General features: G+C 43.7%; 1 protein-coding gene across 6 annotated transcripts in view; it reads right to left on the bottom strand.

The window, feature by feature from the left end:
• Window positions 1-20,088, bottom strand: part of KLHL3 (kelch like family member 3) — a 116,917-nt gene that overhangs the window by 23,440 nt on the left and 73,389 nt on the right. For all 6 annotated transcript variants that reach the window (XM_082379656.1, XM_082379655.1, XM_082379659.1 and 3 more), the window contains 2 exons: window positions 14,285-14,401; window positions 10,474-10,623 (listed from right to left, as the gene is read on the bottom strand). In XM_082379656.1, coding sequence (XP_082235782.1) covers window positions 10,474-10,623; window positions 14,285-14,401 — 267 coding nt within the window. The remainder of the gene's footprint in view (window positions 1-10,473; window positions 10,624-14,284; window positions 14,402-20,088) is intronic.

Raw genomic sequence — 20,088 nt, forward strand, 5'->3', positions numbered from 1 at the left:
TTATCTTTCAGGTCTCAGTTTACACGTCACTTCCTCCAAGAGGACCTCTCTGACCTCCAAAGCTGAGTTACAGGTCCTTCTCTGAGATCACATATGCCCTGGGTTCTCCCCCTAAAAGTGCCCCATGTTGTGCTGTAACTGTCCAGTAACCTTGTCTCCCTTCTAGACAGTGAGCCCTGCCAGCACACAAAAATGTACCTGCCTCAATCACCAAGATAATCCTAGGGCCCTAGGGTACCAGGTAAAAGTGATGACTCAAATATTTATTTGGAATAAAGAATAAATGAATAGTAAAGACCACATGCAAAGAGTTAAATGAAAAAATACACAGTTACGGGGCTTCCCTGGTGGCACAGTGGTTAAAAATCTGCCTGCCAATGCAGGGGACATGGGTTCAAGCCCTGGTCCAGGAAGATCCCACATGCCGTGAAGCAACTAAGCCCGTGCGCCACAACCACTGAGCCTGCGCTCTAGAGCCCATGAGCCACAACTACTGAACCCACGTGCCACAACTACTGAAGCCCGCGTGCCTAGAGCCCGTGCTCCGCAACAAGAGAAGCCACCGCAATGAGAAGCCTGCACACCTCAACGAAGAGTGGCCCCCACTCGCCGCAACTAGAGAAAGCCCGCACGCAGCAACAAAGACCCAATACAGCCAAAAATAAATAAATTAAATAAATAAATTTTTTTAATAAAAAAAAAAAAACACAGTTAAATTAAAAAAAAAAAACAAACACGAGCTAGAATGTCTCTTTCTTGGGTTAAAACATGTTAGACACCAGATTCCAATTCTGGGGACAGAATCTGAGGAAAACAAACAAAAAGAGAAAGAGAGAACTTTTCCCATCTTTTGACTCAACCACCAGAAGGCTGTTTATTCTTTTCATAAGCTATCAAGGTTTCTTCTATAAACAAAAAACGCAAAGCTTCAGGGGACTTAACCATGTCCCAGAAACCATCTTCCGCCAGGGTAGGGAGGTACATTCATATTGGAGAAAATCCAGCACTCATCTCTGAGAATTTTCATAACAACACAGAAGCGATATTATAGAAATGCAAAAAATTTAATGTTAAAGTAAAACCTGCATAGAAAGACAAAAAAGATACAGAACAAGGTTTTCAAAATAAACTTGCCTTTGAGCTTATAAAACCACTGGTGAGAGACGACTTTTAAAATTCCAAACTTGTACAACAATCTGGGAAGAGCAATTATGAGGTTTCGTGGGGGTAGGACCATTGGTTTCTGAAAATGTGGAGGTTGCTCAAGGCAGAGGGAGGAGTAGGTATACTTTCTCCTTCTCTCGTAGACATAAGAAGTCCAATTTCTATGGCAGGTCTTACAAAAAGCCATCATACAAGGAGCACTACACTCATCACTGTGTACTTGTGCAGCATAAAAAGAATAAGTTTCCTATCTTGACTACTAACGGATGGTTGTTTCCATAGATACCTGATTTTAGCAACCAACTAGACAAAAACGAGTATTCCCCAAAGTCTACATGTATTACATCTCTGAAACTGTAAACCTCCAGCTACTTAAGTCTCTTCTTGTCAGGGCAAGAAGAGACTTGAACCGTTCTTTCTTGCAAGCCCACATTTGACATTTCCGGAAAAACTCAGGCCCAAAGACTTCAATAGGCATATTTCTTTCTTCCCCTGACACCCCTAAGTTCCACTTTACTAAAGATGTGTAATGTCTTTAATAGAAATTACTGAATCAGGCCTTCCCTGGTGGCGCAGTGGTTACGAATCCGCCTGCCAATGCAGGGGACACGGGTTCGAGCCCTGGTCCAGGAAGATCCCACATGCTGTGGAGCAACTAAGCCCGTGCGCCACAACTACTGAGACTGCGCTCTAGAGCCCACGAGCCACAACTACTGAGCCCACGTGCCACAACTACTGAAGCCCGCGCACCCTAGAGCCCGTGCTCCACAATAAGAGAAGCCACCGCAATGAGAAGCCTGCGCACTGCAACAAAGAGGAGCCCCCGCTCACCGCAACTAGAGAAAGCCCGCGCGCAGCAATGAAGACCCAACACAGCCAAAAATAAAAAATAAAAATAAAAAAAAAGAAATTACTGAATCGGATCAGCTTATTAAATGATCACTATGTTTAACATTTATCCCTCAAGGTAACCCTGAGTAAGAACTACCAGTGGTCATATGGGAATCATAAAATACTAAAGAACTGGTTCCAGGCTAACAATTACGCTAGACCAAACATAACTTCATCACACTCAAGGACAGCAATGTACTTGGGAGCCCTGCAGGGCACCCAGGGTCCTGACCCCAAGTCTCAGTCATCACTGTGTTAAAGGCTGCAGACCTCTTGGTGAGTGGAGAGCTCTGGGTGACACAATACTGGCGAGCCAGACTCGACTGTGAGGGGCATGGCTACTGGGCCACTCCCAAGGAAAACACTCTCCTTTTACAAAGTCAAATGGCCATTTACTTTAGGGACGTTAGTGAGACCATGTAAAGACTACCTGATTCCTTGGGAAGGAAATTTCACTCCCAGCATAGCAAGATGGTTTTTAAAAAAACATTTAACACTGTTTCTTTCACTTGGATGAGTCTGAACTCCACCAGTGTGACTGTGGCAGTGAAGGCATGTTGGTCCCTCCTCACAATATGACAACTGCTCTGTGTCTGAGAGCCATCAGGTAGCAGAGACTAGCCAGGGGAAGGGCAGGAAGTGAACAGCGCAGAGCTTTCCAGCCCGTTTGTGCATCAGGACCCTAACCCTAAGTCATTAGACTCTGCACTCAGGGGAGTGGAACAACCCAGGCTCTGCACACCTTGTTCATCAGGCAAGAGTAGAGTGTGTGTCCAAACTCTCTTCCATGACCGGTGAGCTGGGCAGAAGGCAGGCCCAGCCAGTCGGTCCCTCGGGCCAGGGCAGGAAGCGAGAGTCTCTCTTACCCTGGTGCGTGGGGCCGCAGGGCTAACACCAAAAATTCATCCGAAGGAGCATGTTGAGGTCGAGGCAGAAGACTTGTCCCAGCAGGTTCTGAGCAACAGGTGCTCCAGGCAAGGACTGACAGCCAAGGTGCACAGACCACGAGGGGTGAAGAAGCAGCAGCGCGGGAGCAAGACCCAGGGAGGAGAGTGGGAGTGGGAAACGGACTTTGGAGTCAGACACACCTGCGCTCAAATACCAGCCCCATCACTAACTAGTTGTGTGAACCTGGGCAGGCACTTAACCTTGCCAAGCTCACTTCCATCACCTATAATATCAGGATAATAGGATGTTTCTCCCATGGGTGTCAGGAGGCTTAAATGATATAAAGCATTTAGCACAGCGTTTGGTAAACAGCACACACTAAATGTTAACTTCTATTATTAGATCAACACCAGCATCATTACTACCGTTTAAAGCAGTTGCTAAAACAGATTCCCAACAAATGGTAGAAAAGGACGCTTATGATCTGTGAATGGGAAAGTGAGCGCCAGTAATTCCAGGGATAATGATGGGGGTTTTTCAGGACCCCAGGGTGTTTCCCAGGGTCTTGCCTGGGTCCATTTAAAGGACCGAGACGTGGAGGAGCAGTGTCCATCCATGGGCCTGGCCCAGGTGAGAAGTCATCCTACCCACCCTGCCAACAGCCTTGTTTCCAACACTGTCTTCTGAAAGCAGGACAGACCAACTCAGGAGGAAGCCACCCACTTCCAGCCCAAATGGCTTTTGGTGTCATTTTAAAGAGTTGAATAAAGATGTCAACTGTGCTGAAATGACAGTGAAAAGTGCCAGATTCAGTACATCTCCAAAGGGTTTATTTGCATCTTCCTGGAACCTCATTTCTCTGCTGCCATCTGCAGCACAAGGTAACGCAGGAGTATCGTGAGTGGCTGGGAGACAGCCCCTGGTTGTCCATGGCAACCCAGCCTCAGGGAAAGTGCTGGGTGGTGAGCGTGTGGGAGCCTAGATGATGCCATTAGCTGTTCTGGCTTGACTATGTCAGTATGATCAGTGCATATATGGCACAAGAAAAAAACACCCTTATTAGCCTCTGCAGCTATCCCAAGGCAGAGTCTTGTTTCTTTCAGGGAGGAGGTTTGGCTGGCAAACAGGTTCTCTGCTGAGAATTGCTGAGAACAGTGTGCAAATCTCTCTCCACCCCTTTGTTTCTCAAAGTCAGCTCTGTCAGAAAGCCAACTTGGACTGAATTCATGAAAGCACAAGCCAGCTGGCCCTTGGAATTCCTGTGGCCACTCCTCCAAGTAGCCCCATTGTCTCTCAACTTCTCTTCTTCCTCCTTTTATTTGGCCACTTGTATATTTCTATCTTACTTTCTCAGAGGAACTTCTTAAAAGCCCTCAGAGGGTAGGAATCAGGTTTCTTTCTACCCAGTACTCAGCTAAAATGCTTTTGTGAAATGTGGAGGCAAGGTCTGAAGTCAGTCACCCTGGACTTAAATCTCAGCTTAGCTATTTACTAGCTGTGCTTCCAGATACATCACAAATTCTTTGATAATCCTCCACTCAAGACATGGAACTTAATCACCACCCCCTCCCTTGAGTGTGGAGTAGACCTGCTGACTCGCACCCAGCAAATAAAATACAGCAGATGTGATGGGACATCACTTTGAGAGAAGGTTATTTAAAGACTACAGCTTCTGTCATGGGTGTGCTCTCTCATTCTTTTGCTGTAGAATCACTCACTCTGGGGAAGCCAGCTGCCATGTCATGAGGACACCCGAGCAGCTTATGGAGAGGCCCGTGGGGTGGGGAACTGATACCTACAAGCAACCACAAGAGTAAGCTTAGAATCAGATCCTCCCCAAACAAGCCTGGGGGTGACTGCAGTCCCAACCAGCAGCTCGACTACAACCTCACGAGAGGCCCTGGGCCAGGATGACCCAGCTAAGCCTCTCCAGGATCCCTGCCCACAGAAACTAAGATAACAAACGTCTGTTGTGTTAAGCCGCCAAGGTTAGGGTAATCTGAAATGCAGAAATTGATAACTAATACACAGCCAGTAGGTGACATAACCCGAGATCCAATTTCCCCATGTGTAAAAGGGGGATAATGACAATTTTGAAAATCCTATTAGATAATAAATGTAAATCACTCAGCTCAGTGCTTGGCACGTGCTCAGCAATTAGACCTGCTCCTATCATCTTTGTGGGGTTAGTACCATGTCATGGTCAAAAGCAAAGACTTTGAGTTGGCCAGACCTATAAAGAACTCTTACAACTCAATAATTAGAAAATAATTTTTTAAATGGGGAAAGATTTGAACAAAGACTTCACCAAAGAAGACAAACAAATGGCAAATAAGCACATGAAAAGATGCTCAGCGTCATTAATCATTAGAGAAATGCACATTAAAACTACAGTGAGATACGACCACATACCTACTAGAATGGCCAAAATTTTTTAAAATAGATAATTCAAGGAGTGGTGAGACAGTGGAGTAACAAGAACTCTCATACGTTGCTGATGGGAAAGCACAATGGCACAGTCATCTTGAAAAACAGTTTAGCAATTTCTGAAAAAGTTAAACTTATAGTTACCATTCAGCCCAACAATCCTACTCCCAAGAGAATTTAAAGTATTTACCCAAGAGAAATTAAAATACATGTCCACACAAAAATCTGTAAGTGAATGTTCAAAGCAGCTTTATTTGTAATAACCAAAAACTGAACACCCAAATGTCCATCAACCAGTAAATGGATAAACAAATTACAGTACATCCACACAATGGAATATTCCTTAGCAATATAAAGGAATTAACTCTTAATACATGCAGCAACATGGATGAGTCTCAAAAACATGATGCTAAGAGAAATAAGGCAAGCTCAAAAGGCTACATATGGCATAATTACAATACATTTATGACATTCTAGAAGAGAGAAGACTGTAAGGACAGAAATCAGATCAGTAGCTGTCAGGAGCTGGGGGTGGGAGAAGGCGCTTGACTACAAAGCAGCACAAGGGAACTTTTTGGAGTGATTAAAATATTCTATATTTTGATGAGGATGGTGGATATATGACTGCGCGCATTTGTCAAAATTCATCAAACTGCATCCCTTTTTAAAAAGAGGAAATTTTACTGGGAATAAATTATTGTACCTCAATAAATAGGAATTAAAGAAAATATGGGATGTTGATAATGAGGAAAGCTACGCGTGTGCGGGGGCCGAAGGTATATGGGGAATCTCTGTACCTTCCCCTCAATTTTTAAAAAAATATTTATTTATTTGGCTGCGCCGGGTCTTGGTTGCAGCCCGCGGGATCTTTGTTGCTGCATGCAGGATCTGCACTGTGGCACACGAGATCTTTAGTTGCAGCATGCAGGCTCTTAGTTGTGGCATGCGGGATCTAGTTCCCTGACCAGGGATTGAACCCAGGTCCCCTGCATTGGGAGCGTAGAGTCTTAACCACTGGACCACCAGGGAAGTCCCCCTTCAATTTTGTTATGAATCTAAAACTGCTCTAAAAATATAAAGTCTTAACTTAAAAAAAAAGAAGTAAATGTATTAGAAATGCATCTCAGTGAGATGAATGAGATATTACAGAGCTTTAATTAAAGAATATTTTGATGCGAAAGAAAAAGAAAGATGAAGGGAAGGAAGGAAGGGAGGGAGGGAGGAAGGAAGGGAAAATAGGGGGAGGGAAGGGAAAAGACAGAAAAGAGAAAAGAAAAGGAAGAGAAAGAAAAGAATCTTTTTTTATCTGCCACCAAAACCTGAAAAACCTGTCCCTGAAGGCAGTTTGGTATGAGACTTTGGAGTGGAACAGACCTTGTTCAAACCCCAGCTCTGCAGTTACTAGCTGTGTCACTGGGCAAGTTACTTAACCTCTCTGATTAAACTCTGTAAAGTAGGGATATGACTAGCACTGACCTATTATTATCATGATTTAATGAGATAAGGCACAGTCCATAATCCTCAAAGTGACAGCTCCCCTCAGCACACCCCACTCCTCAAACCCACAGTGGGGATCTTGTTAATTCAAGTGCCCACACAATGGTGACAGGAGTAGAGTCTAAGAAGCAGCGTGGACAATATAACCTTAAATCATTTAAGGATTAAAGCTGGGGGAACAATGAGGCAAAGAGCAGCAACGCCTTTTTTTAAATTCCTTCAACAGATTCAAAGGAAATCATGGTTCCAGTCGCCTGCAGAAGGCTATGTGCTCAGAAACCTAAACATTTTCATTTGGAAAATAAATGGTTCCTAAGGAGTAGAGGCGACAGGGGACAACTTTGGTCTCCTGAAACAAGGGGTGGATTCTTCTCAATTATAGACTCAATATCTGGGAAGGGACACAAGGTATGTTGCAGAGGTGGGGGGCGGGGGGAGGGTTGTCTCAAGCATGCTTAGTCCAGGCTCAGACACAAACTTGGCTTTGATTTTCAAAACTGTCTTTTCATGGGTGTATGTGGTAAAAGCCAGACGTGGAGCCTAGAAAAGGAGAGGCCACTGGGTAGGGTCACCACACAAAGAAAATGGGCCAGCTCCGCACCATTTCCTTAGCTCCAGAATACACTCCCCAGGAAAAGACGTCATTAACCTGATATTAGATAGGATGAGAACCTCAGTTTTCAAAGAGAAAAGTCACAGACAAGCAATAAGGCCAGCTGAAAACCCAGGATATAAAAAAACCGCCTGCACACAAAACAACAGTGCACCTTAGAATCAATATTCTCCAGACACAAAGCTGGCAGAAATTTAGATCATAATGAAGGTGATATTCAAGTCCATGGGAGAGAGAGATTATTTAATAAGATAACTTTGAGGCAACAGCCTCATGATCTGCAATACAAATAAACCTGAATTCCTACCCTCACTCTTTACACCAAAACAAATTCTAAGTGCATCAAAGATTCAAACGTAAAACAGAAATCATAAAAGTACTTGAAGAAAACACAGAGTATTTTTTTTTTAAATCTCAGAGCAGGGAAAACATTTCTAAGCAAAACCTAAGCTATAAAGCAGAAGACAGATTAATTTGAGTACTTATTATTTTTCGGGATTCAAAATGTTACAAACAAGTTTAGAGACAAACTACAAACTAAGAAAAAAATATGTAAAACACACACAAGGACCTAAACTCTTTAAAAAGAACATGTAAAAACCATAAATAAAAAAAATACAGTCTAACAGAAAAATGGGCAAAGGACATGAACAGGGAATTTCCACACCCCCCAAATATACAAATGCCAATAATCCTATGAAACCAAGATTAATCTTACTCACAATTAAAGAAATGCAAACCAAAACAAGATGCCATCTTTTAAAGGATATTTGACACATATATGTTTAGATATTTTAAAAAATGGAAATTATTGCAAGGCCCATCAATAGATGACAGTTACACAAATAATAGCACATAAATATAATAAATGCCATGCACCTATTACAATTTAAATGCTGTTTTTACCTATACTGATAACATTGAATGCAGTCTGTAGCATCTGGTTGAGTAGGAGAAAAAGATTTCAATCTGTGTAGCAAGAGTCCATTTATCTAAAAGTGTACAGTTTGACCTATTTGTGAATAAGTGCACAGATAGGACTGGAAGAAAATTCATCCAAATGATAGCAGTGACTGTCCCTGGGTGGAGGGATTTCAGGTGATTTTTACTTTATTTCGAAATCGCAGTATCCTTTTAATAATCTACAATGAGCATACATTTCTATAATCAAAGAAAGCTAAGTTATTTTCACTTTGAAAAATATGAAGAAGTTTTGATGCAACGTTCCAACAAAACAAAACGCATCAACATGCAATAAGGCAAATAGTCCCAAGGCTGAGACCCATGCCCTGTGGCTGCCCCTCCTAGCTGGCACTGTGCAACAGGAGGCAGACAGGTAGGTAAAAATCAGGTTTACAAAGGTGGAGCACGTGCAGGATGGTAAGGGTTCAAGAACAGGTTTGGAGCGGGAGAAAGACTCAATTCAAAACCTGGTTCCAGGGGGCTTTTCTGGTGGCACAGTGGTTAAGAATCCGCCTGCCAATGTAGGGAACACGGGTTCGAGCCCTGGTCTGGGAAGATCCCACATGCCGCGGAGCAACTAATCCCATGCGCCACAACTACTGAGCCCGCGTGCCACAACTACTGAAGCCCGTGCATCTAAAGCCCATGCTCTGCAACAAGAGAAGCCACCGCAATGAGAAGCCCACGCACCACAACGAAGAGTAGCCCACGCTCGCCGCAACTAGAGAAAGCCCGCGCGCAGCAATGAAGACCCAACGCAGCCAAAAATAAATAAATAAAATAAATAAATTTATTAAAACAAAAAAAAAACCTGGTTCCACCACATTAGCTGTGTTGACTTTGGGCAAGTCACTTAATCTCTCTGACCCTCAGTTTCCTCCTTCCTGAACTAGGATAACTGCCTCTACTTTCTATGCGATATCTTCAGCTCACTGCTTGGCACACAGTAAGTACTCAATAAATGTCAGCTGCTTATATTATTATCTGGGACATTTGTAACCTTTGTTCACATTGCAACCACTATGTTCTCCACGATCTGGGGTCACAGAGCAGAGTGGAGAGAAGCAAACCTCGGAAAATCCAAATATCTGGTCTTGGACAACATGCTTCTCTAGCCCCGTGAAACCCTTCCTGGAAGCAGCAGGCGAAGAGTAAGGCAGCCAACCACAAAGAGGAAGAGAAGGACAAGGCAAGGACCTAGGTAATCCCTGGGTGCTGCTTACTTGTAGTGGATGAGCCAACACGACTCATTCCTCTCCTCTACCCTTCCTCCTGGGTTGGTTGGGACCTCCCCCTAGACTTCGCGTTAGGATCCTGGAAAGACGACTCGAATGCCAAGCTAGAAAGGCCTTTACAGACCATCTAGTGCAGCATCCTTCATTCTACTGGTGAGGAACCTGAGGACCACGGAGGGGAGGGGACTTGCAGGGAACCAGCGCACCAGTACCCAGCACAGACCCTCCATCATGGTGTCCCCTCCTACGCTCATCCTTCCCTCCCCCTGGCTGCCCCCTCACATGCTCTCATTTCCCCCATATCTTTCCCCCACTTCCTTACCTGTAGGACTTCTTAAGGGCCCCTTTCCCTTTCTGGCAGCCCTAATTGTCCTTTATGGCTCTGTGGTGAGGGGAGAAACCATACTAGGACTGTTCTGACTCAAAGAATGGCCTAGAATGAGGACTGCTGTGGCCATCACTACGTCAAGACCCACCCAGCTACTCCTCTGCTTCCAAAAGAAACAGAGCCCAAACCATGGTGTAAAACAGGAAGGGAAGAAGAAAGAGACCTGAGTTATTCTCAAACCTCCCTGGTGACAGTGAAGGTTACCTTGAAACCCTTAGGAAAGGAAGACCCTGGAAGACAGAGGTACCAGCAGATTCACGAGGAACCAGCAGACTCCATCTCCTAGGTGGTAAATACAACCAAGATGCAGGGCAGCCATGGGTGAGGAGAGACTTGGAGAAAGGAGTACAAGGCCATTTTCCCAGATCACAGTTCCAACTCTTGGCAGTGACTGGGCTGAGGCTTACCTTGGGCAGGCTAACTGGAGTCCTGGGCTTGGTCCTTGGGTTTTTAATCAAGAGCCTCTGATCCAGAGGGAGCAGATGATATTTCATGGCCTCGATGAGGAAGTCCTTACAGGTGTTGTTATTCTTTATCAAAGCTTCTTCTTCAACTGTCTAGAGGTAATAACCCATAGGTGATCCTGCTGCAGAACTCGGCCCCATTTCCCAAGCCATCTCCCTGGGCTGAGTCATTCCTGTACTCTCACACTCATTCGTTCCCACACCGCACCATCTCAGACCCTAAGACAAAGGTCCACAGAGTTACAGCTTAGTGCCCACCTCCTGCATCTCAAGAGCACAATGGAGTAAGTGACTAAGCTCTGGCATCAAGCAGACAGGGATACAGATCCCAGCTCTACCACTTAACTCCTCTGATCCTCAGTTTCCTCACCTGTAAGATGTAAGATGGGCATATTAAAGTCCCCCACAACCTCACAGGTTGTGTTTGTTTGCTTGTTTATAGGCTTAACGAGATTATGCAAAACAAAGACAGCTGATTGTCCCTAAAGCTTCTTTCCACATGCCTTCTGGTTGGAACGTATTATAATGTTTAAGGCAAATGGCCAGATATTTGAGAGAAGGAGAGGGAGGGAAAGAGGAAAATGGTGGGATGCATCGGCCAACCTTTGGAGGCACTGGGTATAATAAGGTGATATTCAAGAAGAAGAATTCATATTCATTATCTTACAGTGCAAGCCTCAGGGAGAAGTGTCCAGTGAGGCACTCTCCAACGGAGCAGTGGTATCAGAGCAGAAAGAATGTCCTGCACAAAAGCCCCACCAACTGACCTCCACTTGGACCCCATCTAAGCTGGGGCAGTGGCTTCCTCATGCCTTATTCTAGAGCCAAGGACTTAAGCAGGTGCTCAGCAAGCGTAGGCCTAAATATTTCACAAGCAAAGCTAAGGGTGAACCATGCTGGTACCCTGACTCTCAAATCTCCACCCTTGGGCACAGGTCAGATTGCCACATGGCATATCTGTAAGGGGTAGTGTGGTCTTCGGAGGCTACTTCATGTCTTCTTTGCTGGACTGTTTGGGAGCTGTTGGCAAGGTCAGCTCCATTCAGCAGCTAACAGTGATTGAATGTCTCCTGGTTGGGCAGCTCAGTGCTGGACGCCAGGGAGAAAATGATGAACAAGACAAGGGTTCTGACCCAGAGGCCCTCAGGTCCAGTCAGAGAATGAGAAGGGCCTCCCCACCTCAATTATCTCAGCCCTCAAGCTGTCATGCACAGGCCTGGCTGAGCCGCTCCTGGGTCCCCCACCTGTAGCTAGGAATGGGAACGTGGCCAGGGCCATCACCTGCTGGGCAGTGTTGGAGATGGCAGGAAAAGAAGGATCAGTGAGAGCGCCTCTGTTATCTCTGGACCTCCTACCCCACAGACGATCCCCAGGGACACTCCGTTTTCTTGGAAGGTTTTTTTCCCTCTTACTGAGGGATTGAGGCAGGTAGGGACAAATCATAAACGTTTGGGGTCAGTTAAAAATTAAAAAGGGTGGGAGAGGATCTCTTTAAAAGCTTGGGAAGAAGGAAAAATGCATGAATAGCTACTTCTCCCAAAGAACTCATTCGGCTTGAATGAAAAGCTCCCTGAGAGAGTTAGTATTTCATGGCTACAGAGTTTCAATTTGGGATGATGAAAAAGTTTTAGAAATGGGTATGGTGATGGTTGTACAGCACAGTGAATGCAATTAATGCCACTGAACTGTACACTTAAAATGGTTACAATGATGAAGTTTATATTGTACATATTTTATCACAAGGACAAATTTTTAAATAAGATATGGCATGTTATACACTTGGCACAATATTTGTAAATATTTAATAAAAGCCTAATAACTGTTAGCTATTAAAAGAAAACAGCAACAACAACAACAAAACAACTCCGCCAGAAGTCAGTGTTGGTACAGGTCTGCCCAGAGCTTTCCTTTCTCTCCTCCTCCTCCTCTACCATCAGCCATCCCCAGTGGTTAGACTAGTTTGACATTTCAAGGTCAAATGAGTGTTAATGAAACATCTCCTTCCAGAGGTGTTCTGGAAAAAAAAAAAAAACCTTAAAAAAAAAAAAATGTCCCACACAACAGTTCTCATGCACATTGTCTCTGACCTCCTTCTTCTCCAGATCTAAACCTGACCTTGCCCTAATAACCCAGGAACTATTTCCTAAAGTCTTCATTAAGTTTCCATTGTGGGCACCTGATGGAGGTTGTGCGTAGGGGTATCTAAAGCCCCTTTAGCTTTCTCCGGAACCCAAGTCCACAAGCTGCCCTTCCTCCTTGTGAAAGTGAGACTGTGCTGGAGGCCAGGTGTCTGCCTTCACTGGTGGTCACGCCCCACTCAGGATAGTGGGAGGTTTGGCTCTGACACGGGGAGCTCAGGTGGGTTCGGTACCTCTGCTGTGGGGGCCTCTCCTACACGAAGGATGTGCGGCCACCAGGTGGCAGTGGTGCCATCCAAAGTGTAAAACGCAGGGCACGTATGAAGGCTTGAGAATATACGCCCCAGCCCCTGAGAAGAGGGCTAAGGTTCAGAGATTCAGAGAACATTCCACTGACTCCTGAGGCCTGTGATCAACAGCAGCATCACAAGCTGAGGACTTTATAAGTGTTGGTAAGGATACTCTCTCCCGCTACTACCAACGGTAGCAGTGGTCGTGAAGACAACAGAGATATCACTGAACACAGGGTTGTAGGCTTTACGTGGTTCATCTCATTCTATCCCCAAACGACCCTATAAGGGCCGGGGCTATTTTCACCAGATGAGAAGACAGAGGCTTAGCAAGGTTGAGGATTCGCCCAGTGTCTTACGGTCAAGAAGTGACAGAGCTCAGCTGCTGGGCTGCTGAACCTCCTCTTATCCTGGCTTCACATCTGCCATTCCTCGCAGAGACTTCTTGAGGACGGCTGAGGGCTGGCCTACTGCCTTGGCACTTGTTATCTATCTATTTAAGTTTTATCCTCTGCCTGCTTGGAAAACATCTAATGCCATTGACACTACAAAGTTAAGTCATGTAATATACAAACAGAAGAGAAAGTATTAAAGGTGGCACCTGCTTAGGGAAGGTGGGTGCTCTAGAGCCAGACAGACTTGGATTTGAATCCTGACCCTGCCACCTACTAGCTGGTGACTCCAGATAAATCCCAACCTCCATAAGCCTCAAAGCCCACATTTGTAAAAAGGGGATTTTAACCTCTGCTCACAGGGTTGTTACAAGGATTAAATGAGAAAATATGTGGCGCCATGTTTTAGAGGAAGCAGATGCAGTATGTATTCCAGGCACTTGTGAAGAGCTGGTTTTTACAGTCCTGAATTGGGCCCCAAGTTGCCTAACACGAAGGCAAAAAAGGAACATAGAAACATGATGGAAATGACCCTTCTTGCTTCAGTCCTGTACAACAAAAGCAGCTAATAACTTCTGTTGAACACGTGTTATCCCCAGCTCCATGCTAACACCTGAACTGCATCCTTACAACTCCTCTGGTCCTCACAACAACCCTGCTGGGCTCTAGTATAATTTCCCTTCTGGAGAAAAAGAAACTGAGGCTTAAAGCTAAGAAATAGAAGAGGAGGAACTAAACCTAAGTGTCTCATTCTCAAACCTATGCTCTTAAACCTTACACTACCATGCCTCACACTGAACCCAGTGGGTTGGTGCCCTCACTCCACAGAAAAGACCCATGAAACTCGCCACTCCATACAACCGGGGTTGCCCACTGCTACTCCTAGGAGGCCTGGGTGAGCAGGGAAGTGCTTGGTTCTTCACACAGCACTCACCTGGACAAGGTAATCCCTTGGTAAGAGAGGGAGACGGACGTGTTCCATCAGCTTTGCCATGTGCTCCAAACGGGTTTCTTTCTCGTAATTGATCCATGAAATCACAGCTTCAAATACCTGTAAGGAAAATCAACATAGGTAACTTTTGCAAAGAGACAATAGCTTTAAACAGCTTTCAAACAACTTCCTCAACCTGAAAAAAGAAAGAAAAGTTACAAGTCATCCACAAAGGTGTTTAAGCTAATTTAAACACCTTTAAATTTAATACTTAAAACAAAAACACAAAGTCTACTATCTGACATCAGAGAGTGCTCTCTCTCTCTCTCACACACACACAGGTACGCTAAGAAAAACCTGCTACCCCAAACACAGAATCATCAAGGTTCATTGCAAAACAAAAATCAATTCCAGTAGTTACCTCAGGGTAGAAATACAGAGCAGTAACTCTGAACCAAATTTTACAAAGACTGTCTAAGAGGACCAGAAGCCCTGGGGGTAATGTCATCATCCCCATCACACATCCCCGTCTCTTCATCTATCTCCCATGTTCACTTAATGCAGGATAAAAACAATAAAGATATCCTCTGCAAAAGCTGGCTGTAGGGCTTCCCTGGTGGCGCAGTAGTTGAGAATCTGCCTGCCAATGCAGGCAACACGGGTTTGAGCCCTGGTCTGGGAAGATCCCACATGCCGCAGAGCAACTGGGCCCGTGAGCCAAAAACTACCGAGCCTGCGCATCTGGAGCCTGTGCTCTGCAACAAGAGAGGCCACGATAGTGAGAGGCCCGCACACCGCGATGAAGAGTGGCCCCTGCTCGCCGCAACAAGAGAAAGCCCTCGCACAGAAACAAAGACCCAACACAGCCATAAATAAATAAATAAATAAATTTATAAAAAAAAAAAAAAAAGCTGGCTGTAATGGTGAATGTGACACTGAATGACAGAAAATGGCAAAAATTTCTCCTTGGGTCAAACCTCTCCTTTGAGGAGAGATTTCATTTCTATACAAATCAAAATGGGGCTTGGAACCAAAAAGGGGAATCTATGGTTTGGATGTTTGCCTTACTCAAGGTTAAGTTCAAATTCAATCTCTGCACCACCATATACACAGAGACACATAAACTTCAATGTTGGTAAGACAGCGGGGAAACCACCACTGTTAATGGAAAGTTAACTAACACGGCTTAAGAAGGGAAGGAAGAATTTGGCAATATCAATCAAAAATTCAAATGTGCATACCTTTGACCTAGAAATACCACTTCTAGAGCTCCAATCAATAAAAATATTCACAAAAGTGGTGCAAGAATATGTGTTCCAAGATGTTTGCAGCAGCGTTTTCGTAACAGGATAAAAAAGGAAACAATCCAAAATCCACTAGTGGAGAAATTATTAAACTAGTATCGATACCATGGAATATTTTCAGCTGTTAAAAAACAATAAAAACAATAACAACTAGTAATAAGACAAAACACTTTCTTGTGCCAGAAAGCAAGAAAGTGCTCAAAGATTAAGGGGGACACAACGAACACAGAGCGAGCTAGATGGCGCTTTTTCATTGCCGTCGTTTGGGACAATTTAAACATCAAAAAGAATGATGAAGAAATCAGTTCTGCACTGACTGGGAAGGGGCCAAAGGAAACTTCTTTTGGTAATGGATATGTTCTTTATCTTGATAGGGCGGGAGCTATGTAAGCATATGCATTTGTCAAAATGAATTTAATTTTACACTTAATATCTATACATTTCACTGTGTGTAAATCATACCTCAATTTAAAATATTTTTAGTTAAAAGAAAAGGATAGTAATGAATCATAACCCAAAGAATAAAAAAAGAATCCATGAGTCTATAAGGACACTTTAAAAAGTGTGGGAAGGGCTGCTCTTCCCAGAGAAAGGCCTTTTAATAAGGTAAAAGGGATGACAGAATTAGAAAAACATTGTTTTGCAACCACCAATGTAATAACTGATTCAGCAAAGATCGCCCATAGATGCTGAAATCATTGGGTGAAAAGTTGTTGGGAAAAAAGATATTCACGGTTCTCAAAGTGCCACCTGACAGATTATTTATTCATTACATGGGGAGAGTGGGGGAGCTTCAAACGGGTATATCTGACAGATACCATCTTTAACAAGTGGTCAAAGTCAGCACCACTAATAAATAGGACAAATTTATATTATTGTGTTAGCCAAAAAGTGCCTTTGGTTTTTAAGTAAAAATAAAAGACACATTTTTCATTTTCACCAACAACTTTATTGAACAACATATTCTCCGTTTTGTTCCACTACCTTCTGACATTTTTCAGGCAACTTCATAATTGCATCTTCCCAAAACTTTGTATCTTTTTGAGCAAAGAACTGTTCCAGGTGCCTTTTACAGTCTTCCAGGAAATTGAACTTTTTTCCATTAAGAGAATTTTGTAAAGACCTAAATAAATGGAATTCCGAAGGTGCAATGTCTGGTGAATACGGCTGATGAATCAGAACTTGCCAGCCAAGCTGTAACAGTTTTTGCCTGGTCATCAAAGAAACATGCGGTCTTGCGTTATCCTGATGGAAGATTATGCATTTTCTGGTGACTAATTCTGGAGGCTTTTCGTTGAATGCTGTTTTCAGTTGGTCTAACTGGGAGCAGTGCTTGTGGGAATTAATTGTTTGGTTTTCCGGAAGGAGCTCATAATAGAGGACTCTCTTCCAATCCCACCATATACACAACATCACCTTCTTTGGATGAAGATCGGCCTTTGGTGTGGTTCATTTCACTTGCCCCATGATCTCTTCCGTTCCACATTATTGTACAGTATCCGCTTTTCATCTCCCATCACAATTTGCTTTAAAAACAGAACGTTTTCATTACATTGAAGTGGAGAATCACATGCAGAAATGTGGTCAAGAAGGTTTTTTTCGCTTAACTTATGTGGAACCCAAACATCAAAGCGATGAACACAACCAAGCTCGTGCAAATGATTTTCAACACTTGATTTGGGTATTTGAATAAGTCAGCTCTCTCCCACAAAATACAATGTTGATTGTTCTCAATTATTGTTTCGATGTGATCGCTATCAACTTCAACTGGTCTACCCAACTGTGGAGCATCGCCAAGTGAGAAATCTCCAGCACAAAACTTCACAAACCACTTTTTTTTTTTTTTTTTTTTTTTTAATTTATGGCTGTGTTGGGTCTTCGTTTCTGTGCGAGGGCTTTCTCCAGTTGCGGCAAGTGGGGGCCACTCTTCATCACGGTGCACGGGCCTCTCACTATCGCGGCCTCTCTTGTTGCGGAGCACAGGCTCCAGATGCGCAGGCTCAGTAATTGTGGCTCACGGGCCCAGTTGCTCCGTGGCATGTGGGATCTTCCAGACCAGGGCTCGAACCCATGTACCCTGCATTGGCAGGCGGATTCTCAACCACTGCGCCGCCAGGGAAGCCCCACAAACCACTTTTGACATGTTCGATCAGTCATAGCACCTTCTTCATACACTGCACAAACCTTTTTTTGCATTTCAGTTGGTTTTTACCTTTCTTGAAATAAGAAAGCATAATATGCTGAAAATGTTGCTTTTTTCCTTCCATCTTCAATATTAAAATGGTTACAGAAAAATTCACCAATTTTGATGTCTTTTTTTTTTAAATGCATGCAAATATGACAGCTGTCACAATACAATCTAACAAAGTTGTTTCAAATGAAGTTAAAGACAACTAAGTGGGACTTCCCTGGTGGTCCATTGGTAAAGAATCCGCCTTCCAATGCAGAGAATGCGAGTTCGATCCCTGGTCAGGGAACTAAGATTCCACATGCCGCAGGGCAACTAAGCCTGCGTGCCACAGCTACTGAGCTTGCGCGCCTCAACTGGAGAGCCTGTGTGCCACAAACTACAGAGCCCACAGGCTCTGGAGCCCGAATGCCACAACTACAGAGCCCACGCACCTTGGAGCCCACGCGCCACAACTAGAGAGAGAAAAAAACCCACATGCCACAACTAGAGAGAAGCCCACACACCGCAGCAAAGAGCCCACATGCTGCAATGAAAGATCCCGCATGCCTCAACAAAGATGCCATGTGCCGCAACCAAGACCCGATGCAGCCAAAAATAAATTTTAAAAATAAATAAATAATAAGTCTTAAAAAAAGGAAAACCAAAAACTAAGTGCTACTAGAGCCATCTTATGGAAAAAACCGAACGAACCTTTTGGCCAACCCAATACATTCCTGAATGTGATTTAATGAGAGGGAAACAGCATCCCCTAGGTAGTATTCTTTCTAAAATGTTTAACCTGAATCTTATAGTGAGGAAACAATCAGACAACTCCATGTGTGGGACACTCTACAACACAGGTGTCCTGGATTCTTCAAAACTGTTAGCATTATGTAAAACACTGAAAAAAAAAAAAAAGGCAGGGAGATAGTTCTAGATTAAGGGGATTTAGAGACATGAGAACTAAACGGGAGGCATGATCCTTGTTTGAATCATGGATTAAAAAGAAACAACCATGAAAGACTTTTTCTGAGACTGTTAGGAAATTTGAATGCTGACTAGATATTAGAAAATATTATTGTATCAGTGTTACATTTCTTTGGTATGATAATGGTTTATGACTAGAAAAGGGAATTTCCTTGTTCTTAGGAGGTGCAAGCTAAAATACTTAGGGGTAAAGTGTCATGATGTCTGCAATTTACTGTCAAATGGTTCAGCAAAATAAAAGATTAAATAGAGAGAGAAAGAGAAAGCAAGTGAAGCACAACGTTAACAAGTGGTGAATCTAGGTAAAGAGTATATGAATGTTCATTCTTTCCAGCTTTAGTATAGGTTTGGAATTTTTCAAAATAAAAAGTGGAAGGGAGAAGGAAAGAACACAACCAAACTGGTGTAAATGATTTTCAGTGCTTGATTTGGATATTTTGAGTATGTCAGCTATCTCCCACGTGGTATAACGTTGATTGTTCTCAATTAATTTCTCGATTTGATCTCAATCCTACAACAAAATTTACAATTTCAAAATTCAAAGTTGAAAGCTATATCTCCCGGGGTGGGTAAAAAACCTCCAATTTTTCTTACCCTAACTGTATTTTTGTGTGTATTGATATGTTAATAATGCTTTGGCCCTATTCCCTAAACATATACTTAAGTCAGGCTGAGCATACTCAGATTGAACAAGATATCAGGAAGGAATCCATCAGAAAGGGAAGGGAAGGGAAGAGAGCTGAGTGGAATGGAACAGAAGGGAAGGAGCAGTATGTATGTATAGTTTGCTACCATTTCTATATAAAATAACCTATATGTGTACAAACATAGACACACACACACACCATGGAAATCCTCCCTGCCTAGTTCATTTTTTAAAATTATTAACTGTCACAGAGCTATGTGTCTCACCCTTATCACATTATTTTGTAAACAGTTGTGTGTTTCTTCAAGTAGCCCTTAAGATCCCTGAGAACAGGGACCTTGTCTTACTTGCTGGTGCATAACACACACTCAAATATGTTTTAATGAATGAATGGACAAATGAGTTCAGAATAAGCATGTAAGCAGGCTGGAACAGACAGCAGGATTGGGGAAGCAGAGGCTGGTATCTTGGTGGGGAGGGCAGAGCCAGGCCACAGACCAAAGGATGCTGGAGACTCCTTGCTTTTGCTGGGTTAGGAGGTGGGCAGCCATGGTCCCGTTCTGCCCTGCACTGTGGTTACCCACACTTCCTTCCACTTCCCTTTACTGGACTGTAACGCTTGCAGCGTGAGAAGTGTACCAGCTCTGCCCCTGCACTTCCTGCCACCGAGCACAGTGCCAGGCACAGAGCGGGTGACCGG

Source organism: Balaenoptera borealis (assembly GCF_965194805.1).
Source record: "Balaenoptera borealis genome assembly, chromosome: 2".
NCBI classification, from domain to species: Eukaryota; Metazoa; Chordata; class Mammalia; order Artiodactyla; family Balaenopteridae; genus Balaenoptera; species Balaenoptera borealis.